We start from the raw sequence: 26,030 nt of genomic DNA, 5'->3' as shown, positions 1-26,030 counted from the left end.
ATAACAGCGCTACAGCGTGAAATAAAACAGCTTTGCGCCTGTTTTACAACTACCGCTGCCGGTCGCCACGAAATGCATTCTGGGAAACTTGCATACTGCACTGCGGTGTGAACGGCGTCTGTCTGCTGAAGTAGCATACTGAATCCCACATTCAGTACGCAGTATACAGTATATACTAACGCAGTATGTAGTAGGCAGTACGGTAGTATGCGGTTTCAAATACAGCCTCTGTGTGTGTCTCACTCCAAACCCAGTTGATTAGCAAATCACCCTCACCTGGTGCCCTCAGCCTGGTGTATTCCAGCTGGGAGAGGCACACAACCTGGTGTATCCAGGCCTGAGGGGCGTGGCCTACAGTTCAGCTCAACACTTATTATAGAACAAACATAAGAAACACCTGTTGGGGATGTAGCAGGAGCAGATTTGGTTATCAACAGTTAATTATTAATGTCAATATGATTATCGATATGAATAATTATATTTCATATATTATCATGATATAATCATGAATAAACGGGGCACCACCCTGGGATCAGGGAAAAGATAACCAAAAACTGTAATCAGTCTCAATGTTAAGGTTTTATACTCACTGCCAATCATCGTGATCATTGGCATAGAAGTATAAAAACCATCTAACAATTAAAAAGGCGTGAAATTCGAGCACTAGCCTTCACAACCTGCTGTTATCCAGTGACATATACACAACAAGCACAAGAGACTGCTAGTTATAATATAATAAGATTTATTAAAATCAGTAATAATGATCACAATCAATAACACTGCAATTAACAAAGCCTTATTACCTAACTACCTAACACACAAAGCTAAGCTAAACAAAGGAAGAGACACACGTGGAGTGCGTGTGTGGGTGTGTGCGTGTGTGTAGAGAGAGAGAGAGAGAGAGAGAGATATGGCCGGCCTCGACCACCAGATGGAGCTATTCCTTACAGCGTTCAGGGGCGGAGCCACTGACGTCAGATGGAGTAGCGAGAGAGGGAGAGATGACCAGGTGCAGCCACCAGATGGAGCTAGTCCTCACAGCGTTCAGGGGCGGAGCCACTGACGTCAGATGGAGTAGCGAGAGAGGGAGAGATGACCGGGTGCAGCCACCAGATGGAGCTAGTCCTCACAGCGTTCAGGGGCGGAGCCACTGACGTCCGAATCGCGAGAGAGAGAGCGAGCGAGAGATGGCCGGGTACAGCCACCAGATGGAGCATTGTCCTCAGCGTCCGGATACGGAAACAGCTGGCGTAGGATACGTGTGGGGGGCGGTGTATGTGTGCGTGTGTGTGTTGGCGGGACACAAACAAAGAGAGGGGGAGAATGCGCGCGCAATATTCTAAGGCTCAGGAGGCGCGTTACTATCACACGGGAGCTTGTGAATGAACTGGCGTTCGTTCAGCGGACCTCGTGTGAAAGTAACGCGCCTCCTGAGCCTATTAATTGTTAGATGGTTTTTATACTTCTATGCCAATGATCACGATGATTGGCATGTGAGTATAAAACCTTTACATTGAGCCTGAATACAGTTTTTGGTTATCTTTTCGCTGATCCCAGGGTGGTGCCCCGTTTATTCATGATTATATCATGATAATATATTAAATATAATTATTCATATCGATAATCATATTGACATTAATAATTAATTGTTGATAACCAAATCTGCTCCTGCTACATCCCCAACATAATTGGCATGTGAGGGCTTTTGTAGGCCGCATTGTGTAGTCCTAATGGTGAGGTCCCAACACACCCTTTTGGTAGAGCTTCAATTCACAGTGGTTCTTCCAACATTTGGTTGCACCCTCCGACCAGCCTCAGCCATTGTGAGGCCGTGAGTGACAGCATGGTCCACAACTGTAGCCCTCATTTCATTAGGAATCTATGAATCTATGTATTTGGCCTCTTCTACCTCTTCCTCTGTTTTGTCCCCTTCCCCTTCCTCCCATCATCACCCCTCTTCCACGATGCTGACCTTCCATTTCTGTGTCACAGAATAGGTCCACACTATGTCCTGGTTCATATATGCTTGCCAAGTGAGGGTTCATGGGATTCATCCCTGAGTGACTGTGAACAAGTGGCTTGTCATTTATTACTAATACTTCACACACAAAAGCTGAAGTTCACCTGAGAGCATTTGATCAATTTAGGAGACATTTCCAGGAAAAATCATAAGGAAAGGTATACAATTTGATAACTAGTTCAACAATATTGTATGTAATGACTCAAGCAATGAAATGAAGACTATTAGTTTTATTGGGAACGACTATTCAGCATCCATTAGTATAGTTTATTTTGACTGATATGACATAAGCAAATGATGTCATAAAACAGCAGAGAATTGTATGAAAACAACTGATACACGTCCAAAAGCATTTGCAATTTGTTCAGAGGAAGGAGACATTGCTACTATGATGTGCACAAATGACTAAATGGTGTGGAGGTTGAGATAATAGTTATGAGAATTTTCATTCTGATCTTAGAAAGCACCAAAGCGACTGAGAAAAACTGTAACACTCTAAATTAAAACTGTATAAAACTGGCTTTTGTGGTGAAACTTCTAATTTGGTCATTTTCAGATTCAGTGTGACAGCTGTTCCCGTTGGTTTCACGTCCAGTGCCTGCAGATGGACCCAGCGCAAGTTAAAAATATGAGTATTACTGAGTGGAATTGCTGTCTGTTTCTGTAATGAATAGATAAACAGTGTGTGCAACCTATTTTTTCCCCCTATGATGCACTTTTTTCTTTGTATGCACATGGAGTGGTGGCCTTATTTTTACTTTCTAAAACTGCAGGGAATGATTGTTTTTCTTTATTTGTTTGTTCATTTGTTCACGGTATAATAATGCTGCTGACAGCTCCCTGCAACTTTTGTGTCACACTCTTGTAGAGAAATTCTGTGAATTAAACGTGTTTTAAGGAATTTCAACAAGACTTTATGTGAACAGTTTGTGATAATTAAATTTGACACATTCAGTTTTATTCTGGAATTATTGGAATATATACAAACTATTCATCAATATGAATGTAGGACTTTTACTTTGTACAGTAAAAATGCTTCATTTTCGGTATGTATGTAGTCAGAGATGTCCTCAATACAAATATATCAGTATCATTCTGGAATTATTGAGAAAAGTATCCTTATAGCACCCCAAATATTCAGAAATATACCTATTATTCTTTAAATGTAGGACTTTTACTTTGTAATTTCTCTTAATTGGTACAGTAAAAATGCTTGATTTTAGGTATGTATGTAGTCAGAGATGTCCTCAACTCAAATCAATCAGTGTCATTCTGGAATTATTGAGAAAAGTATTTTTTATAGCACCTCAAATATTCAGAAATCTACCTATTATTCGTTAAATGTAGGACTTTTACTTTGTAATTTCTCTTAATTGGTACAGTAAAAATGCTTGATTTTCGGTATGTATGTAGTCAGAGATGTCCTCAATACAAATATATCAGTATCATTCTGGAATTATTGAGAAAAGTATTTTTTATAGCACCCCAAATATTCAGAAATCGACCTATTATTCGTTAAATGTAGGACTTTTACTTTGTAATTTCTCTTAATTGGTACAGTAAAAATGCTTCATTTTTGGTATGTATGTAGTCAGAGATGTCCTCAATACAAATATTTCAGTATCATTCTGGAATTATTGAGAAAAGTATTTTTTATAGCACCTCAAATATTCAGAAATCGACCTATTATTCGTTAAATGTAGGACTTTAACTTCGTAATTTCTCTTAATTGGTACAGTAAAAATGGTTCATATTAAACATACCTGTAGTCAATTATGTGTAGAAGTCAAATATACCACCCACAGCCAAGAATTATTGAGCAAAGTGTTTTTACAGTAGCTCAAATATGGGCAAATATGCAATCTCCAGGTATAAATATGGGACTTTGTTGTTGAATTTCTCCACATTGGTACAGTAAAAAGGCTTGATTTAAAGTATAGTTGTAGTCCTCTATGTGTAGAAGTCAAATATACCACCCATAGCCAGGAATTATTGAGCAAAGTGTTTTTAACAGTAGCTCAAATATGGGCAAATATGCAATCTCAGGTATAAATATGGGACATTTATACTTGAATTTCTCCACATTGGTACAGTAAAAATGCTTCATATTAAACATACTTGTAGTCAATTATGTGTAGAAGTCAAATATACCACCCTTAGCCAGGAATTATTCAGCAAAGTGTTTTTACAGGAAGTCAAATATGGTCAAAGATGCAATCTCCAGGTATACATATGGGACTTTGTTATTGAATTTCTCCACATTGGTACAGTAAAAATGATTCATATTAAACATGCTTGTAGTCCTCTATGTGTAGAAGTCAAATATACCACCCATAGCCAGGAATTATTGAGCAAAGTGTTTTTACAGGAAGTCAAATTAGGTCAAAGATGCAATCTCCAGGTATACATATGGGACTTTGTTATTGAATTTCTCCACATTGGTACAGTAAAAATGATTCATATTAAACATGCTTGTAGTCCTCTATGTGTAGAAATCAAATATACCACCCATAGCCAGGAATTATTGAGCAAAGTGTTTTTACAGTAGCTCAAATATGGGCAAAGATGCAATCTCAGGTATAAATATGGGACATTTATACTTGAATTTCTCCACATTGGTATAGTAAAAATGCTTTATTTAAAGTATAGTTGTAGTCCTCTATGTGTAGAAGTCAAATATACCACTCATAGCCAGGAATTATTGAGCGGCCTGTTTGGGATACAGCTGCAGTTGTAGCAGGAGCAGATTTGGTTATCAACAGTTAATTATTAATGTCAATATGATTATCGATATTAATAATTATATTTAATATATTATCATGATATAATCATGAATAAACGGGGCACCACCCTGGGATCAGGGAAAAGATAACCTAAAACTGTATTCAGTCTCAATATAAAGGTTTTATACTCACATGCCAATCATCGTGATCATTGGCATGGAAGCATAAAAACAATCTAACAATTAAAAGGGGCATGAAATTCGAGCACTAGCCTTCACAACCTGCTGTTATCCAGTGACATATACACAACAGAAAACAGTTGGTGTTTCCTCCTTCCACGAGCGGCGATATAATCGCGGCTTGGCGATTTAGTCAGCTTACTTCAGACAGCGTCTGGTAGCTGGAAGGCAGGAACGGCTTGGTTCCTCTTGTTGCAGCGGTGCGCTGCAGGAGGAGTCGCCTTCCGTTGCAACGTGGTGTTGCGTCGGTTGTAGGAAGAGACGCCAGAGTAAGAGTAAGAATAAGAGAGCGTTCTCCAGGCGGCTTCGGTTTATAAAGCTCACGGCTGCTGCCGGGGACCCCCTGGGGTACCTGCAGTTGTCAGCCAATAGGGCACCAGTTGTGTGACGTTGCACTTTGCACCTGGTGAGAAGTGAAACTAAAATGGCGGTGTAGTTTTTAATCCCTTTGTCCCTTTGTTCTGACCGCATGTGTAGGCTTTTGTAGGCCGCATCTTGTAGTCCTTACGGTGAGGTCCCAACAGCGTAAAAATTGCCGGTTGAAATGGCTGAATGTGAGGCGTTTATTGCGGCTCCGTCAGAGGAAGCCTTGGAGAGGTGCACTAAGGAGCAGTTTTAAAGTTGCGGAGCATTATTCAGTGGTTGTGGGGGATAAGTGGCTCAAGGAAAATATAAAAGCTATGTTGAAGGTAAAAGTCGGGAGTTTTAGTTTATTTATATTATTACTTTAATTCAAAAGAACCCCTTGTGCGTTTAATGTCAACACATGCCGAGTGTTACAACATCATCATGACTACATCAACTTATTATATACAGTCCACATTTCAAACCGTCCATCCAGCATTGGGCAACGTCTCTTATTTTACTTACAGCTTGAATAGAGGTAGAGGGAGTCATCCTCCAATCAGAATATCGGTGGTTCGATTCTCATGTCTTCCAGTCTGCATGCCAAAGTGACCTTCGGCAAGATGCTGAACCCCAGATTGCCCTTGGAGGCATATCAGCATGTTAATGAGTTAAATTAGATTAGCTGCTGATGTGCAGGCGCCATCCGTGTATGAATGAGGGTGAACAGGTGAACATAGACGGGATGCAGTGTAAAGCACCTTGAGTGGTCAAAAGTGCTATGTAAATTCAAATGGAAAATGGAACAGATAAAATATTAAATGTCAAATTTGAAATGGTGCAAAAAAAACATTAAAAAAAAAGATAATTTACTTGGTAAGTATTTCAATTCAAGCTTTTCCATTTCCCAATTTGAGTTTAATGTATGATGTTTCTGTTTTCTTATTTCCATTTAGATTTTCAAATTCAGATAGGCAGAGGAGTACATTTTTGACTGACAGGTCTTATAGCCAATGAGCTTACAATTCCAGCGGTATGTTACATGGGGGGAGGGGGCTTGAGGCTGAGAGTGCAGCAGCTCAGAAAGGTCAGACTGTGACCTGCAAATATGATAGTTATGCAGCGTCTCATTACAGAAGGCTGTTATGTAAAAAAACATTAAAATTTTGGTTTTATTAGTAGTAGTTGTAGAACTGGTGAAATAAACAAAAAAAAAGTAGAATTATATACCTAAAAATACCCATAATCTCATCTGGAACACTTGTTCCAGATGCAGCTCCGTCTGACATTGCCCTACAACACTGCACTTGCAAAGCTCATTTTTGGGTGTCTTTTTATCTACTTTCTACCAGTTTTTGGTCAGGCTTGTGGCTGTGGCTTCATTCAACTTTTAGGCCTATATATAACAGCCACAGCTAACTTGTTTCATTCAAAAAGAAAAATAATTTAGGCGAGGCAAAAAATTGCAATTTCCACTATGTTTGAGCTGCAGTAACTCAGTGTCAGTAACACTTAGAGTAAATCTGACACTTGCAGACGAAAATTCAAAGGGTTATCTTTCAGGAATGCTCAGCTTTGTGCCTGTAGTCATAGGGGTTCAAAAACAGTAACCATTTTACTTTATGTTGTTTTCAGCCTTTTCTTCAAAAATAGGACGGCAAAGTAACAGGTTTAATTGATCATTTTACATCTTAAATTTCCTTTTTCAATGTTTATTTTTCTTCTAAAGTTTAAGTATGGGCTGATTATTCCTATTAGTGTTGTAAAATAATATTCTTTATTTCCTCTAAAATCTCTTTTACTTTTCTATTTGGACTTTTCATTTTTATTATGACAAAAATATCCTAATTTCCCCCCTGATCAACCAATTGCACATCTTTAAAAGAATGTGTCATACCTGCTCACCAAGGTGAATGTTTCTGTCTCTTTCTTGGTCAGAGTTGCTCTGATAAATGTCCTAAATCCCTCCAAAGTGAGTTCTATACGTGAAGTTCATATGTGGGTGAATGCTCCATTTACCACTTTATATATGAATGCCACTGACCAGTGTGATGATATTTAATCTTTTTTTTTTTTAGCTCCTGTTCAAATATGATCTGGTAAAGTATGACATGGTGAAAGATGAACCGGTGAAAGATCGCTATGGTTTCTGTCGGAGAGTGGAAAGAGGTAACAATGCAACACCACAAAACATCTGTCTTTTTACACATTTTCGTCTTTAAAGGTTGACTTTGTATTGATTGTCTGTGATACGTTTCCTCTAAGGTGAGACGGGGCTTTTACTGTCCAGGGTGAGCGCCACCAGCCCGTTCTTTGGCTACGCTGGAAGCAAGCAGCTCACTGAAAGGAAGCTGATGAGAAATGTGTTTCTGAAGGGAGACGCCTACTTTAACACAGGCGACCTCATGGCTGAAGACCAGGAGGGCTTCATCTGTTTCAAAGACCGAGTGGGAGACACCTTCAGGTACAGTTGGATGAGATGAGACGCATACACCAAGTCCTTTAAAGAGTAACTAAGCTCCAGATTTTGGGCTTAAAAAAAGGCATCAACATGCAAGACACACCCAGTCGCTCGATAGTGTAGCATTACAATTACAGGACAGAACATTACACAATCCGGTGATCAGTGTTATTGGCTCATTATGATAGCAATGTGTTTACCTGCAATGTGACAAGAGTGTGTGGATGTGGAATTTTACTCATTTAGGAGCTGGCTAGTTAGCTAGCTAGCCTGCTAGTACCGTGCTGCAGTTACAGAATATAAAACAACACCACATGACCTGCTTGGTTTGGTCTACATGGCTTTAACATGCCAAACTGTTTTTACTCATTTTCATGGTGGCCTTTCAATTAGCTTATGCTAATCACTAGCATTAATCACTAGCATGCTATTGTTATGATGATTATTTACACTACAGTCCATCTTCATTCACCCATTCACACACACTCATACACTGATGGCAGAGGAGCAGCATGCACATCAGGATCTAATGTTATCTGATCCAACTCCTTCACACAATGATGGCACAGCCTGCTTCGGGTGCCCAAGTACGTTTGAGCCCAGTTGGTTTGACTAGTGTGAGCTCTCTGTAACCCACTTAAGCATGGTTCACTTCTCGGCCCTGGAACGGTTGGAAGAGGTGTGCTTCGGCATGGTACAGTAGCTCATGCAAGAGCACAAGCACGGGTACGCAACAAGGACATAACATATAATAGATAGGATGTTGCTCACAACTCATATCGCCGCCCCCATTTCTGACTAAAAATATGATTCATAACTGTACAAGACACAGATGGATTCTGGGTCAAACTAGTGGTGTCTGTACTTTTATAATGCCGCTCTGTCCAAAATCCACTCCGCTCACATGCACTGATGCAGGTATAAGCGTATTTTGTAAATATGTGCAGTAAAGTTCCAGTCATGTTCTCTGTGTTGTGGTGACTGTGAGACGCTGCCTGTAGGAAATGACGTAAAGTCATGCGTGTGTCGTATGACATGATGGTAACCGTGCTCAGACCCGGTTGGGCTTGGAGCAGTGTGAGTGCAGGCCAGCGGGGGACTGGGGTGTGGGCAAAGGAGCCAATTGTGCTTCGGCAGGCTACGGGACAACTGGTCCTAGTGTGAGTGAGCCCTAACTTGAAGATATGTGTCAGGTTATCCAGAATATCAGTGGCTACAAAAGCAGGACTGCCCACATGATGTGCGAGGCCACGCCGCCAAATGAGCTGAAAACCTTTTATGACCTTCTCAACAACGAGTCAGCTGTCAAGTTTGCCTGGGAACATCGTCTTCTAAGAACATGTGCCATCCAGCTAACTCAACATCACTCTCCTTCATCCAGTTTAAATGGCTTCCACCATGTGGCACTGACTCCCATTCTGATGAGGTGAGAAACTGGTTCTGGAGTATCACCAGTTTGCATACAGAGCCAACAGATCCACAGAGGATGCCGTCTCCACTGGCCTCCACTCAGCTTGAAAAGAACCCTCCACTCAGCTTGAAAAGAACCCTGATTTCAGCTCAACACGATCTCCCCCATAAACTGATGGTTAACCACTCTGGGCTTGAGTACCTCAGTCTGCGTCTGGTTATTAGACTAAAATACAAAGCAAATGTTCACTTTGTGTTTGGTGTGAGCAAGGCATCGCACCTACTACTGCTACCCCGACTGTTTGGACGAAGAGGCCTATACCAGGATGCCGTTCAAGGCAATCCCTATTTATTCTGATAAAGGACTCAAATAACAAAATCCCCCGTCAATTCTCAAAGTTGAGGCTAGCAATTAACCATAGAAACTAGACACAACAACATGTTGCTCTCCCATGAAGTACAACAGCAAAAGTGCAGAGGTAAATCTAGAGACTTGATTTAAAGGGGGAAACCCACAAAAGTCTCAATGTTCCACATGACATTAGAAAGTTACCGCTTCAAGTTCAATCAATTTCATATAATTAAATTACTGCATATTACAAATGTACTTTTGATACACATTGTTACACATATTGCTGTTGTATAGAGGTGTAACGATTCATTCGATTAATCGATGAATTGATTGTCAGTCCTATAGATTCTACTAAATCGATCTGCTAAAATAAATAAATAGAATGAATCGTTTTGGCTTCACCAATAATCGATATAAATGCGTTTAATCTTATGAATCGTGATTCTTATGAATCGTGATTCTTATTTATGATTAATGTTTTAATACGTTTAAGACTCTCTCCCCTGCCAACATGTCTATTGAAAAAAGTTCAAAATAACTGAGCATTACATTTTTGTGTTCAGCATAAAATATTATGCAGGACTACTTTTTTATAGAATAAATATGTTAAATTAGTTATTCTGTGGTCTGTTTATTTTTTCACCTTTCAGAAGAATACAGATAGTCTCACTCGCATTATTGCATGTTTATTTCATGGATAAGGTATTTTGGTTACAAGTTACTGAATCGAATCGTGGTTTACAGAATCGAATCGAATCGTTCCAAAAAAAAATTGTCCTTGAATCGAATCGCTGTGAAGCCAAAGATTCACACCCCTACTGCTGTATAATAGTAATAATAATAATAATAATAATAACTATTCTAGCTTGAGAGGTCATTGTTTTTGTTATTTGGTTATTTCCTACTGGTCCTGGTTAAAAGGTTTTCGCCAATTAATTTTAGATAGTAAAATTCAGTTTAAATTTGTATCTTTTTTTCTGTTCAGTTATGTTCATAATGCCGTAATGTGAATATATGCTTTACAAGGCTGTAGTTTTTTCAAGTAATTTGATGACATTAAGATGTGCTGCATGGCTTTCACCAGCAGGTGGTGCCCGTGTTTCTAGCAGGTGTTGTTTTTAGTAGTAGTGGATGCCCAACAGCCGGTAAAACATGCAGGCAGACTTCAGAGAGACATGTTGGTTTTTCTTTGTTCAATACCAAAATAAGTCAAGACAAGTGAAACTGAAACTTCTAAAAACCCTGTTACTATCATATTTTCAGCTTTGGATTCAGGACGCGTTTCCAGCCTTGCAGTGTTAATCATCATCATGTTTGCCTGCTTTCAGGTGGAAGGGTGAAAACGTAGCAACGACGGAGGTGACGGAGACTCTCGGGCTGGTGGATTTTATCCAAGAAGTCAATGTGTACGGAGTGGAGATACAAGGTATGTTTAGGATGTGTCTGTGTTTGCAATCCAAATACTGCTCAACTCAATTAGCAACACAATTGCAAAGCCACTTTATCATTTTAATGATTTTAATGATGAACGTCACAGAGATGGAGAGTGATGATGTCCAGCTATGTTGTCCACAGGGCATGAGGGCAGAGCAGGGATGGCCGCCATGATTGTACGACCAGGCCGAACGTTCGATGGGAAGCAGCTGTTTGAGCATGTGATAAGGGACGTCCCGGCTTACGCTCGCCCACTGTTCATACGGCTTCAGGTAACGACCGAGACATGCCCACATACTAGGCTTGGGCGGTAATACGGTAATATGGTATACCACGGGTCTTAAAAATAGCAACGGTATCAGTTTCAATACCGTCATTAAAAAAATGCAATGCACTTATATATGAGAGAGAGAGAGAGAGAGAGAGAGAGAGAGAGAAGAAGAGAGAAGCCCGTGCGCGTTCTGTCCGAACCCGGACCTACCCGACACATTAACTGTAATTAAGAGCCGAAGCCCGATTTCAACCCGACAATTATTTTTCATGCATGAGGCTGTTGTATGTGCATATCCGTGGGAAGTGGGGGTGGCTGCAACACTACTCAGTCACAAAAATATACAAATAATTGTATAGGCTACGTTAGTGGCGTGATTAGGATATGACTGGACAAAGCCGACACGTATGTTATCGCCTTCTCCCACTACTCACTTGAAATGATCCCGTACCTCGGACTTTCCTGATGACTTGCTCAACGTTAATTGTCCTGTTTTTAAGTTATCCTTTATGTCTCCAAGTTCCATGTTGCACTTTAGCGTAACTCCTTTATGCTTTGATTTAGCTGCACAGAGCGGAACCGTTATGAATGATGCATGCGCACTATAGCGTCTTCTTTTTTTTTTTACTTTGTGTAACTTTGTACACATTTCTTACTCTGCTAAACATATAACCAATAATATTTAATGTTTATGCTATAGCCTTCTCCTCAGATTAGGGGAGAAGGCTAGGCATAAATGCAATGATAGAGAAAAAAAAAAAGAACGAACGAACACACCGTGACTGTCACAGTAATGTCTTATACCGGGGTAAAATAGGGAGGAGATTTGAATACCGCCCAACTCTACCACATACTGGATCTGCATCCGGACTGTTTATGATTCATAATGAGGAGTACAGTTGAAAAGACAGGCCTGCTGTCAGGGGAGTCAAATACCACTCCTGGTGTAGGTGCTTGAGGTATTTGAAATATTTTACGTACAAAACTTGTAAAACATGATGCATTGGTATCATTGGATTGTTGTTGTGTTTTCCACCTCAGGAGGTCATAGAAATGACGAGCACCTTCAAGCAGCAGAAGTTCGGGCTGGTGCAGAGCGGCTTCAACCCATCGACCATCTCTGATCTCCTCTACGTGTTGGACTACCAGCAGCAGAGCTACATTCCTCTCACAGAAGGCATCTACCAGAGCATCCTCGTCGGAGAACGCAAGCTATAGAACTCCCAAGTTGGGATGTGAGGACAAGACAATGGACAAAGAAGGGTGGAAATGTTTTCTGCTTGTTGCAGCGTTTCATATCAAATGGAAAGCAGCGAGCCGGCAATCACGTTCAATCATTAACCAACATGTTCTCACTCCACGGGTCAAACCATGCAGCTGCTCCTCGGCATCTCACAAGACGCTTATTTAGCTTGTTAGTTTGTATGTGATGCATCCAGCGTGCATTATGGGTAGAGCAACAACCCTGTATCAAGAGAGAGGTAGTCCACACAGAGAGGGAGGGATGTAAACGGGTCGACTAAGGTCGAGGACTAAAATGCATGTACTTTTCTTTATTTCAAATATATTTACATTTGCAATAAAACATAAAAATTATACGAACAAAGAAATATACTCTGGAAATATATTGATAGTATACTAACATCGTATATTTCTCATAACACTTTTAACACACTAAAGTAATTGTACTATAGCACACATTCTATAAACATATAGTTACACGTAATTACTAAAGTGCACTTATGTCGGCTTTGCTGTAAAATATATTTTTGTACTTTTTAAAATATATAAGCAAAATGATTTTTGTAAGAATTAATTTGAATAAGCGCGAAATATAATATAAATGAATATAATATATTAGTGGTATATTCCTTATATATTAGGTAGACATTTAAATATCCAAAGTACTCATAACACAAACAAAGCAAACTTTAATTTCATTAATCAAGCATGTATTTTAGTACATAAACAGCCACTACAAGTTGTTTAATTTTAGCACTAGAAGAAAATACACTTAAATACACTTTAAAAAGTGTGCTTTTCTACTATTTATATTATCATAAAATACACTTATAATTAGTTGTTCCAAAATAGCAAACTCCAAGTTCATCAATGATTAATACATTTGAAGTATATCCTGACGATTAATGTGTCTACAAGCACATTCAAATACTAAAATGTAACATAGTTATGGATTGGTCACCAGGGAGAGCAGTTAACTTATCATTAACACACTTTCAGTGAAACAAACACACAACTTTCATTCAGGAAACTTCTGTTGGTGTCCTATGTAAAACTAAAAGTTAATGTTACATTTTTTCACGTCAGCCGTTAGTAACAGGAATAGTTTGTGCACAAGAACCGGAGTCAAACATTAAACTGAGACAAGGCGATAGAGTAACAGGTTTTTTCTCCAGGGAATCAACCAACACACTCTGGAAGTGGCAGAAGCACAATGTGGTGAAAAACCTGAAGCACAAAAATGGACACATTCACTCACAGACAGACAGACAGACAGACAGACAGATACACAGGGAAGGAAAACAATAACACATAAGGAAAATGGGGAAGAGAACAGTTAGTCACATTAACGTGAACAACTCTTTTCCTCAATCTAACTATGTGGCTTTGTTGCCTAAACTGAACTTCCTGTGAAGAAGTAAGTTTATTTTGAAAAGACACTGTCCATGAAACAAGCCCACATTGACACGCAGTGACTGATTTGCAAAAGTGACGCTAGGGGGCACCCTAGAGCTCATAGTTCTTATCTGACTCATGAGTGAGAACGTGTTGGTCATCTAGTTATTGAATGAAAGAGTTGGTTGTATAGACGTGAACACTGTCTTCAAGCAAAATATCTGATAAATAATGTGAACCTGAACGCATCACTATGACTCACACATTCAGCTGAAATGGTGTGTTCATTATGGAAATCAGAACGCCCTTCATGTGTCCATTCATTAATGAAAGCATTACAAAAAAACCTTATCTAAAAGCCCTTAATGACTTAGTTCAGTAGAGTTTAATGGCTACAGGAATGTCCCCTTCATTTACTTATGTATGAGAAATATTTGACAAATTCATTCATACGATATTCATAATCAGATCTGGGCAAACTTAATGGATAGATGAATACTAACAATGATGACAATATGAAGCAATATGAAGTTGTTTTAATGGTCTTTCTGCATGATTAAGAAGGTAAATTGTCAATCAACAGTTCCCTTAAAATCCATGTTTAAGTCCCTTAAAAAATTGATGGTGTATGAATTTTACAGAGAACATGAATCATTCACGGATATGTTTTTGCAACTTTGTTGACACCTTTTAAACCGCTCCAAATGGAGATAAGATCAACAAATGTATCTAGAAATATTCCCATGTTCCCGTGACCAATCACAGCACTGTATGTGTTGTTAGATTCATATTTTGTATGAAACATAAATGATTGTTTATTGTTCACAGAGAGATTTTGAATATGAAATACCCAAAAGTCTTGGAGGGATGCAATGTTTTTTTGTTGAAACCACAATTTATTTATTTATTTTAATTTCTATTTCTTCTCGTCTTGTTATAATTTGTTTTCATTTGCTGCTAAATGTATTTACAGACATTTATGCTTGGAAACATTCCTAGGGCACATGAGTGTGTTGAGTCGGATGAACGGTCTGAACTGCATCGTTACAATAACGTATGTTACAATAATCTTCAATGTTTGCAATGTTCTGCTCATGTTTTTACATGATTTATACAAGTAGCTAATTTCTGTGTATTTCCACAGTTCTATCCCAATAACTGAGATGAGACAATATTTGTCATGTTGATCAAATAAACACACAGAACAGTGTCTGTCTGAATAGTATGTGTAACCTTTCATTCATCGAACGCAGCACAAAGGGCTTTACAATTCAACAGCCAAGACACCGATTCTAAAACCATACACATACAGGAGGAGGAAGGGAGAAAACAATAAATACAAAACACAGACAGCTGCTTGTTGAAGATATGTTTTGATTCAAGTTTTTAGTCGATCTGAACATTTAAAAAAGCCTTTTTCAGATCACATCCCTTGTAATATTGTTCACCTGTTTAACTGTATATCCTGGGGGGAAAAAACTACCAAAAAATCAATTTATCTGTATTTTTATATAAAAATACAATATTTCTTTCATCCTGGAAAACCGAATGTGATGCATGCTTACATCAGCTAGAGCCGAACAATTTTAACCAATAATATCACATTCATCAAACAATCAATTTGCTACTTTTAGTGGCTCTGAGTGAGAGAAGGTCATGAGCTGATCTTTTCCAGCATCACATAAAATGTTTTTAATTACACTGGGAATATGTCACGCTGAGGAAGACAGATACTCTGGAAATGGTGTTTCAGCACTGACTTAAACAAATGTCAGCCATTATAATATTTAAAGGTGTAAAAAAATGCTGCATTTTCCTACAAAAACAATGTATAGACTGATACAAAAATACTTCTCAATCATTACTTCTACCCACTAGAAGTGTGCGGTGGTGTCTGTCTCTACATGTAAGCCCTGTGAAAGTCTGGTTACCTGTCTGGGCCCTAGTTTCGTAGACCAGGCGCAGTCAGCTCTCAGCACACCTGCGCCACGCCGACGGGATGTGTCCGCCTGGACTTTGCAAGTTTCGTCACCCGCGCAAGTGGGAAAGAGGGAGGAGAAGAAGGCGTGAAGGTGCGTGTCCACAGGCAGTGGTGTTTCCCCGCGTCCCATTCATTGTCTATGTGAAAAGCCGTGCATTGCATTCTGGTAGCGTCGCGGTGAATGTCGAGAGACGGCGCGCGAGTTGGCCGCTCCTCATTTGCCTAAAGTTGAAGTCGAATCTACTTTATGCTAATCAGAGGCGCCGGGCTCGACTCGCCGCCTCGGGAACGCTCGCGAACGCTCGCAAAAATGTGTTGTTTAAAGGAGAGCGCCTGTCAATCATCCTCTTGTGGCAGCCCACCAAGCGTGCAATACTGGGAAGCGGCGCGTCCACACGCGTTTAAAATCGCCCCTGTGGACACGCACCTTGAGTGGGAGACGAGGAGGAGACGAGGCGTGGACTGGGTTTAACACAGCCGATTCAGATCTTCACCAATCAAATGAGCTCCTCTCCTCACCTTTAATGCGTTAGGGGAGGTTCAGTGCAAGTTCCGTCACTTGACAACCCGATGACAGAAGCAGCGCCGCTGCTCCCACCACGCGCATCACGCACAGCTGTGCGTGCGTATCATAATAATAACAATGCCCATATTATAAAAAACAGGAGAGAGAGAGGGAGATGTTTTGGTCCGAGAGGCTGAGTTTCCGTTACGCGTGCCATCCGCCTTTGATCTGACGTCAGATGTGACGGGACAATCTATATAGATATAAATTCACGTGTTGATTCAATTAGTTGCATTAAATAGTGTTTGTTGTCATTATTTATTGCATTTAAATGTGCCTGGAACTGTGGAAACCTGCCTGTGAGGTCTCGGTGACGTGTGCGCACTGCGCGCCGTCAGCCAAACTTCCACTCCGCCAGCTGTGATTCGCCTTGAATGAATGGACTTTATTTACGCCTTGCGCCGAGAGTAGACCAGGTTGGAGCTGGCGAGCTTTCAGCGCAGTCTCGGCGAAGCTTTTTGCCACGAAACTTCCACTACGCCAAGCTGAATCTGTGACGCCTCCCCCTGCTGCGCCGCCACACCCATCTTGGCGCAGGCGATCCACCAAACTGCCAAACTGAGGGCCCTAGTTTCGTAGACCAGGCGCAGTCAGCTTTCAGCGCACCTGCGCCGCGCCGACGGGGTGTGTCCGCCTGGACTTTGCAAGATCTGTTTCGACCTCACTCTGACCGTCACTACGGTCTAAAAAGGAATGATCACCTTCGTTCTGCCTATCACCGAGACCATATGTCAAAATAGTCATGTCCATGACCTCCGGAAGCAGAACGAACTGCGTTAATAAATAGCAGAGAATGCTCCCGGGTCAGTCTCTTTTCCCTTCACGCCTCAGAGACCTGTGTTTGTGAGTATCGAAGAGACTTCTGTAAGGTAAGACATTCCACTTACGTAATTCGCTACCTGCGTGGTACGGGTGCATATTTTGCCCCCGAGGATTGGAGTGGTGTGTTTTTCTTGTCAGCTAAGCTAGCTGTTGTTTGGCTTAGTTTACCGTTTGTTGAGCGCTAGTTCCGGGTATTTTGTGTTGTTTATACAGTGCCTATACGGCTGTTCGCAGCTGTGGGCTTCGTGCGAGCCCACTGGGTGCGTTCGCGCACTGGTGTGGGCCGCCGTGCGGTCTTCTGTGCTTTACTGTTGTTGCAGCCGAAGTTTTTCGTGAGTCTGCCTGTCATCTTTGTGTTTTACTGCATTGTGCAGCCGGATTTTGTGTTAGCCTGTCAGCCTGTTAGCCTGTGTTTTGTGTTTGCTGCAGGCCACCTAGCGCTGTAGCTTATTGTTTGTTTATCATTACACGGTAAGTAATTCCGTTGTTGTAATACTTTGTGGTACTCTAGCCTGCTTGTGCAGTGAGAGGTTTATTGTTTATATTGTTGCACGGTAAGTAATTACGTTGCTGTAATATCTTGTGTTACTCCAGCCTGCTTGTGCAGTGAGTGGTTTATTGTTTGAGTGTTACCTGGATTTATTTCTGAGGTGTTCTCTGTTCATTGTTATCCTGTTGTTTGGCTTTGCACTTTCTGTTTCGGTGCGTTGCGCCTCCTCTGCCACGCTCTATACCCCTGTTCGCAGCTGGTGGGGCTAGTGTGCGCCTGCTAGGTGCATTCGTGCGCGGGTGCGGGCCACCTCTGTGGTTCTGTGGCACCCTAGACCGCTGTTCGCAGTCGGTGGGGCTAGTGTGCGCCTGCTAGGTGCATTCGTGCGCTGGTGCGGGCCACCGTAGTACCTTGGTGGACTAGTCGAGGAGGGCTCCAGGCGTCGACGCCACCTAGGCTTCTTGGGTCTGAGATGGCTTCCCACTACTGCAGGATCTGCAGTGCCTCCATGAGTGCCAATGATGGGCACAGAGAGTGCCCCATGTGTCTTGGGGCCGCACACGTCCTGGAGGACATCGACAACCCCTGCAGCGCTGCCTGCGACCTCTCCAGGGGTGAAAGACAACGCCGGGCCACCCTGATATGCGGCCACGTGCAGGAGGGCCGACGAGAGAGGCGACGCAAGCAGGGCCGACAGCGTGAGTCGTCCCATAGAGCTGCACACAGTCCAGCTAAGCGTCCGGCTGAGCGTCCAGCTGAGCGCCTGGCAACAGCTGCAGTGACCGAGGGTGGTAGCGCGGAGTCGCTCCAGATCCTCTCTGCTCTCCAGGCTCTGGCACAGAAGATGGACAGGCTGGTAGGTCGCCGGGCCTCTTCTCCAGATACCCTGCCCCCTGGCCAGGAGGGCACCCGCTCATCCAGGCCTGGGAGCCATGGTGAGGAGGAGGAACGGAGCGAGGCGGATGTGCTATCCCTCTACGCTCCCCAAACAGAGGCAGACCACACAGGAGACGACCTCATGGGAGATCTGCAGACAGGCTCTGCAGAGCTGGGTGACAGCTCCATGGGGGCGGGAGAGGTCCCCGTCAGCTCCCTGATGTCACGGGTGCTGAGCGCTGCGAACATCCTGGGCCTTGAGGCGCCCACACCTGCTCCGGCTCCCAGGGGAGGCATCTGGGAGGGCATCCCTTGTGCGACCCCACCACCCCCCGTGCCGGTGCCGCCTGACTACACGGCGATGCTGAGGTCGTCATGGGGTAAGTTGACGCAGCGTCCGCAGTTCAATGCAGGCTGCCGCCAGCTAGCAACAGCTACTTACCCCGTGGAGACTGGACTCAGAGACATGCCACTGGTCGAGCCATCGATGGCCACACTCACGTCTCTGGGCCTTACTGGTGTGTCACCCAACCCACGCTGCCCCCGTAAGGAGTGCGCAAAGACAGACCGCCTGGCCACTCGCACTTTTAGCGCAGCAGCACGAGCGGTAACGCTCTGGCTATTACGCTGGCGTCACTCCGCAAGACGCTGAGTCGGGACGACCAGGACGCCAGGGCCCTGCTGGATGCAGCTCTGTCGTCCCACGCCCAGCTGACGCGGGACGTGGGAGACGCCATGGGTTCCGCTGTGTTGTGCCGCAGGCAGGTTTGGCTGGCACAGACCTCCCTGCCAGAGCCTATCAAGCAGGAGCTGCTGAATCTCCCAGTTGCCTGGGCATGTTTTCCATCCAGGATCCCAGGAGGTGCTCGACCGCGCTGAACGTGCTGCAGCGTCGAAGGACGCTGTCCAGCGTGTGTGCCGTAGGCCTGCCTCAATTGGCAGGCCAGGAGATTGCAATTTCGGCGGCGGCCCCCTATATTTTCAGGGGTCAAGGTAACGTCTGTACAAGACCCGGTTTTAATGTCCATACTTGCCAAAGAGGTTCAAGTGTTACTTCTGAAAGGGGCCATCTCAGAAGTACCGCCCAGCGCACAGCTTGCTGGGTTCTACAGCAAGTATTTTATCGTTCCCAAGAAGGACGGCGGTCTTCGGCCCGTTCTCGACCTCAGGCCCTTGAATCGGTATCTCAAGGTGCTGCCCTTTAAAAGATGGTCCACACAAGGGTGGTGATGCAGTCCATCCGGCAGGGGGAGTGGTTCACGTCTATGGACTTAAAGGACGCCTACTTCCACGTTCCGATTTGCCCGGAACACAGGCCCTTTCTGCGCTTTGCCTTCCAGGGCAGGGCGTTCCAGTTCCAGGTCCTACCTTTCGGCCTTTCACTCTCCCCACGAGTTTTCACTCGCGTGGTGTCAGCCGCTCTGTCCCCCCTCCAGGCTCGCGGCCTGAAGATACTGCCGTATTTAGACGACTTCTCGTTTGCGCCCCCTCCCGAGAACAGGTAGTGCGCGACACGGAGACTGTTCTGGCCCACATTCAATTCTTGGGCTTCACGGTCAACCACGAGAAGAGCAACCTGCAACCCCGCCAACAGGCAGAGTTCCTCGGTGTCCTTCTCGACTCAGTCGGCATGACGGCGTCTCTCACTCCACGGAGAGCAGACAGCTTGCTCGGCATGCTGGGCCATTTCCGCTTGGGCGGTCTCGTGACCGCTCACAGAGTCCAGAAGCTGCTGGGTTTGATGTCTGCAGCAGCAGCGGTAGTTCCTCTTGGCCTGCTGAGGGCACGCCCCCTGCAGTGCTGGTTCAATGCCTTCGGTCTTCACCCGAAGAGCGACAGGCTGCGTGTGTCCCGGGCTTGCATCCGAGCCCTGCGCCCTTGGAGGGACCGGGAGTTCTTGCTCCGAGGTGTCCCACTGGGGGGCCTTCCCCACAGGAGACAGGTCATCTCGACGGACGCGTGCGTCCCTGACAGGCTGGGGAACTGTCCGGGCATGTGGCAACCCCCCATGGACGTTGGAGCACATAAACGTCCTCGAACTGAAGGCCATCCATCTTGCCTTGCAGAGATTCCTGCCGGTGTTGCAACACCAACACATTCTCGTGAGGACAGACAGTACTGTGGCGGTGTACTATGTCAATCACCAAGGGGGAACAAGGTCCCAGCGGTGCCTCCAGGTGGCGGAGGGGTTACTGACTTGGGCATGGCCGCGGCTGTCTTCACTGAGGGCAGTGCACATCCCGAGTGTGGAGAACAGAGCAGCCGACATTCTCTCCAGGACGGGGCCACTCCCGGGAGAATGGAGATTGAGCGCGGAGGTCGTAAGCCAGATCTGGATGCGGTACGGGGTCGCACAAGTAGATCTCTTTGCATCGGCGGAGACGACACACTGCCCGGAGTGGTACTCCCTCACAGGGCAGGGGGGCAGTTTGGGCCTGGATGCTCTGTCACAAGAATGGCCGACAGGCTTGTTGTATGCTTTTCCTCCACTCCCACTCATAGCGCAGGTTCTGCGGAGGATCCAGGAGGGCCATCACTCAGTCTTGCTGGTGGCTCCACGGTGGCCAGCGAGGCCTTGGTTCCCGGACCTGCTCCAGCTGCTGCAGGGTCATCCATGGCAGTTGCCATGCAGAGCGGATCTTTTGTCACAGGCAGACGGGCGGATCTGGCATCCGAACCCAGGAACCCTCTGTCTGTGGGTCTGGCCCCTGCAGGGCCCGTCGTTGAGCAGGTAGATGTGTCTGTTCAGGACACGCTGAATAACGCCAGGGCTCCATCCACTAGAGCTTGCTACGCACTCAGGTGGGGGATCTTTTCAGATTGGTGTGCTGGCATGGGCCTCGAGCCAGCGGCTTGCCCCGTGCCACAAGTTTTGCGTTTCTTGCAGTCTGAACTGGATCAAGGCAAGGCAGCCAGTACTGTGAAAGTCTATGCTTCAGCCATTTCGGCCTTTCACCAGGGTGTGGACAATGGTCCCCTTGGTAGGCATCCCTTGGTTTGCCAGTTCTTGAAGGGAGCCCGCCGGTTGCGTCCAGGTCGCACTTTGCGGGCACCGGGCTGGGATCTGCCCACAGTTTTGACGTCACTTACTGTAGGCCCGTATGAGCCTATTTTAGACGCAGATTTGCGTTCCTTGTCGCTTAAGACTGCCTTTCTCTTGGCGCTCTGTTCTGCGAAACGTGTCAGTGAGCTGTGTGCTCTCTCTGTTAGCGACGACTGCCTTAGGTGGCAGGCAGGAGGTGCTAGTGTGTCACTTTGGCCAAATCCAGCTTTCCTGCCAAAGGTTCTTAATCCGCAGTCCATTAACCAGGTTCTGGAGGTGACTCAATTCCAGCCTTCTTCCACCTCACAGGCAGAGCAAGACAAGTTGCTGACCCTGTGCCCAGTCAGGGCCTTGAGGGCCTATCTGGCACGTACACAGTCCTTGCGGAAAGCACACTCTCAGCTTTTCATCTGTTATGGGGCAGCAAGGCAGGGGCTTCCGCTCTCCAAGCAGAGACTCTCGCATTGGCTGGTGGAGGTTATTTCCCATGCTTACAGGGCGCAGGGAATACCGGTTCCTTCTGGTACGAGGGCTCACTCTACCAGGAGTATGGCTACGTCTTGGGCTGCCCTTAGGGGCGTAGCAGCAGACGATATCTGTGCAGCGGCTTCGTGGTCGACGCCATGCACTTTTACCCGTTTTTACAGGGTGGATGTAACTCGCCCACCTCCAGTCGGCGATGCCGCCCTCATGTCCGTGACCGAGCGAGGTTTTAATAATTGATTCTGGGTTCCTCGCGACCCTTTTGGTATGTGTCATCCCTTTTTAGACCGTAGTGACGGTCAGAGTGAGGTCGAAACAGATCGTAGGTTACGAATGTAACTATGGATCTGTGAGACCGAGGGATGACCGTCACTATCCTTGTCGCTCGGACCATCCTGAGGCGTTCAGGGATAGGAGACTGACCCGGGAGCATTCTCTGCTATTTATTGATCCGTCTCCACCACCCTGCGCCGCCCTGCTCTGCGCCACGAAACTAGGGCCCTCTGTCTCTACATGTAAGCCCTGTGATAGTCTGGTTACCTGTCTGTCTCTACATGTAATTGCCCTGTGATAGACTGGTTACCTGTCTGTCTCTACATGTCAGCCCTGTGATAGACTGGTTACCTGTCTGTCTCTACATGTCAGATAGACTGTTTACCTGTTTGCCTCTACATGTAAGCCCCGTGATAGACTGGTTACCTGTCTGTCTCTACATGTCAGCCCTGTGATAGCCTGGTTACCTGTCTGTCTCTACATATCAGCCCTGTGATAGACTGGTTACCTGTCTGTCTCTACATATTAGCCCTGTGATAGACTGGTTACCTGTCTGTCTCTACATGTAAGCCCTGTGATAGACTGGTTACCTGTCTGTCTTTACATGTCAGCCCTGTGATAGACTGGTTACCTGTCTGTCTCTACATGTCGGCCCTGTGATAGCCTGGTTACCTGTCTGTCTCTACATGTCGGCCCTGTGATAGACTGGTTACCTGTCTGTCTCTACATGTCTCCCTGTGATAGACTGGTTACCTGTCTGTCTCTACATGTCAGCCCTGTGATAGACTGGTTACCTGTCTGTCTCTACATGTCGGCCCTGTGATAGACTGGTTACCTGTCTTTCTCTACATATTAGCCCTGTGATAGACTGGTTACCTGTCTGTCTCTACATGTCAGCCCTGTGATAGACTGTTAACCTGTCTGTCTCTACATGTCGGCCCTGTGATAGACTGGTTACCTGTCTGTCTCTACATGTCAGCCCTGTGATAGACTGGTTACCTGTCTGTCTCTACATGTCAGCCCTGTGATAGAATGGTTACCTGTCTGTCTTTACATGTCAGATAGACTGTTTACCTGTTTGTCTCTACATGTAAGCCCCGTGATAGACTGGTTACCTGTCTGTCTCTACATGTCGGCCCTGTGATAGACTGGTTACCTGTCTGTCTCTACATGTCTCCCTGTGATAGACTGGTTACCTGTCTGTCTCTACATGTCAGCCCTGTGATAGACTGGTTACCTGTCTGTCTCTACATGTCAGCCCTGTGATAGACTGGTTACCTGTCTGTCTCTACATGTCAGCCCTGTGATAAACTGGTTACCTGTCTGTCTCTACATGTCGGCCCTGTGATAGACTGGTTACCTGTCTGTCTCTACATATTAGCCCTGTGATAGACTGGTTACCTGTCTGTCTCTACATGTCTCCCTGTTATAGACTGGTTACCTGTCTGTCTCTACATGTCGGCCCTGTGATAGACTAGTTACCTGTCTTTCTCTACATATTAGCCCTGTGATAGACTGGTTACCTGTCCGTCTCTACATGTCAGCCCTGTGATAGACTGTTAACCTGTCTGTCTCTACATGTCGGCCCTGTGATAGACTGGTTACCTGTCTGTCTCTACATGTCAGCCCTGTGATAGACTGGTTACCTGTCTGTCTCTACATGTCAGCCCTGTGATAGAATGGTTACCTGTCTGTCTCTACATGTCAGATAGACTGTTTACCTGTTTGTCTCTACATGTAAGCCCCGTGATAGACTGGTTACCTGTCTGTCTCTACATGTCGGCCCTGTGATAGACTGGTTACCTGTCTGTCTCTACATGTCTCCCTGTGATAGACTGGTTACCTGTATGTCTCTACATGTCAGCCCTGTGATAGACTGGTTACCTGTCTGTCTCTACATGTCAGCCCTGTGATAGACTGGTTACCTGTCTGTCTCTACATGTCAGCCCTGTGATAAACTGGTTACCTGTCTGTCTCTACATGTCGGCCCTGTGATAGACTGGTTACCTGTCTGTCTCTACATATTAGCCCTGTGATAGACTGGTTACCTGTCTGTCTCTACATGTCAGCCCTGTGATAGACTGTTTACCTGTCTGTCTCTACATGTCAGATAGACTGTTTACCTGTCTGTCTCTACATGTCAGCCTCGTGATAGACTGGTTACCTGTCTGTCTCTACATGTCAGCCCTGTGATAGCCTGGTTACCTGTCTGTCTCTACATGTCAGCCCTGTGATATACTGGTTACCTGTCTGTCTCTACATGTCAGATAGACTGTTTACCTGTCTATCTCTACATGGCAGCCCCGTGATAGACTGGTTACCTGTCTGTCTCTACATGTCGGCCCTGTGATAGACTGGTTACCTGTCTGTCTCTACATGTCTCCCTGTGATAGACTGGTTACCTGTCTTGTCTCTACATGTCAGCCCTGTGATAGACTGGTTACCTGTCTGTCTCTACATGTCAGCCCTGTGATAGACTGGTTACCTGTCTGTCTCTACATGTCAGCCCTGTGATAGACTGGTTACCTGTCTGTCTCTACATGTCGGCCCTGTGATAGACTGGTTACCTGTCTGTCTCTAAATATTAGCCCTGTGATAGACTGGTTACCTGTCTGTCTCTACATGTCAGCCCTGTGATAGACTGTTTACCTGTCTGTCTCTACATGTCGGCCCTGTGATAGACTGGTTACCTGTCTGTCTCTACATGTCAGCCCTGTGATATACTGGTTACCTGTCTGTCTCTAAATGGCAGCCCTGTCATAGACTGGTTACCTGTCTGTCTCTACATGTCAGATAGACTGGTTACCTGTCTGTCTCTACATGTCTCCCTGTGATAGACTGGTTACCTGTCTGTCTCTACATGTCAGCCCTGTGATATACTGGTTACCTGTCTGTCTCTAAATGTCAGCCCTGTCATAGACTGGTTACCTGTCTGTCTCTACATGTCAGATAGACTGTTTACCTGTCTGTCTCTACATGTAAGCCCTGTGATAGTCTGGTTACCTGTCTGTCTCTACATGTAATTGCCCTGTGATAGACTGGTTACCTGTCTGTCTCTACATGTCAGCCCTGTGATAGACTGGTTACCTGTCTGTCTCTACATGTCAGATAGACTGTTTACCTGTTTGCCTCTACATGTAAGCCCCGTGATAGACTGGTTACCTGTCTGTCTCTACATGTCAGCCCTGTGATAGCCTGGTTACCTGTCTGTCTCTACATGTCGGCCCTGTGATAGACTGGTTACCTGTCTGTCTCTACATGTCTCCCTGTGATAGACTGGTTACCTGTCTGTCTCTACATGTCAGCCCTGTGATAGACTGGTTACCTGTCTGTCTCTACATGTCGGCCCTGTGATAGACTGGTTACCTGTCTTTCTCTACATATTAGCCCTGTGATAGACTGGTTACCTGTCTGTCTCTACATGTCAGCCCTGTGATAGACTGTTAACCTGTCTGTCTCTACATGTCGGCCCTGTGATAGACTGGTTACCTGTCTGTCTCTACATGTCAGCCCTGTGATAGACTGGTTACCTGTCTGTCTCTACATGTCAGCCCTGTGATAGAATGGTTACCTGTCTGTCTTTACATGTCAGATAGACTGTTTAC

At 44.8% G+C, this 26,030-nt stretch overlaps 1 protein-coding gene across 1 annotated transcript in view; it reads left to right on the top strand.

Moving 5' to 3' along the window:
* The window catches only part of slc27a6 (solute carrier family 27 member 6), a 64,505-nt gene extending 51,536 nt beyond the window's left edge, over positions 1-12,969 (top strand). The window contains exons 6-10 of the mRNA XM_084034436.1: positions 7,406-7,496; positions 7,593-7,791; positions 10,879-10,976; positions 11,126-11,256; positions 12,297-12,969. Coding sequence (XP_083890562.1) covers positions 7,406-7,496; positions 7,593-7,791; positions 10,879-10,976; positions 11,126-11,256; positions 12,297-12,473 — 696 coding nt within the window. The 3' untranslated portion in view covers positions 12,474-12,969. The remainder of the gene's footprint in view (positions 1-7,405; positions 7,497-7,592; positions 7,792-10,878; positions 10,977-11,125; positions 11,257-12,296) is intronic.
* The last annotated feature ends 13,061 nt before the right edge of the window (positions 12,970-26,030 follow it).

This window comes from Eutrigla gurnardus, assembly GCF_963514095.1.
Source record: "Eutrigla gurnardus genome assembly, chromosome: 19".
Lineage (NCBI taxonomy): Eukaryota > Metazoa > Chordata > Actinopteri > Perciformes > Triglidae > Eutrigla > Eutrigla gurnardus.
This window is presented reverse-complemented; position numbering and strand designations above follow the sequence as displayed.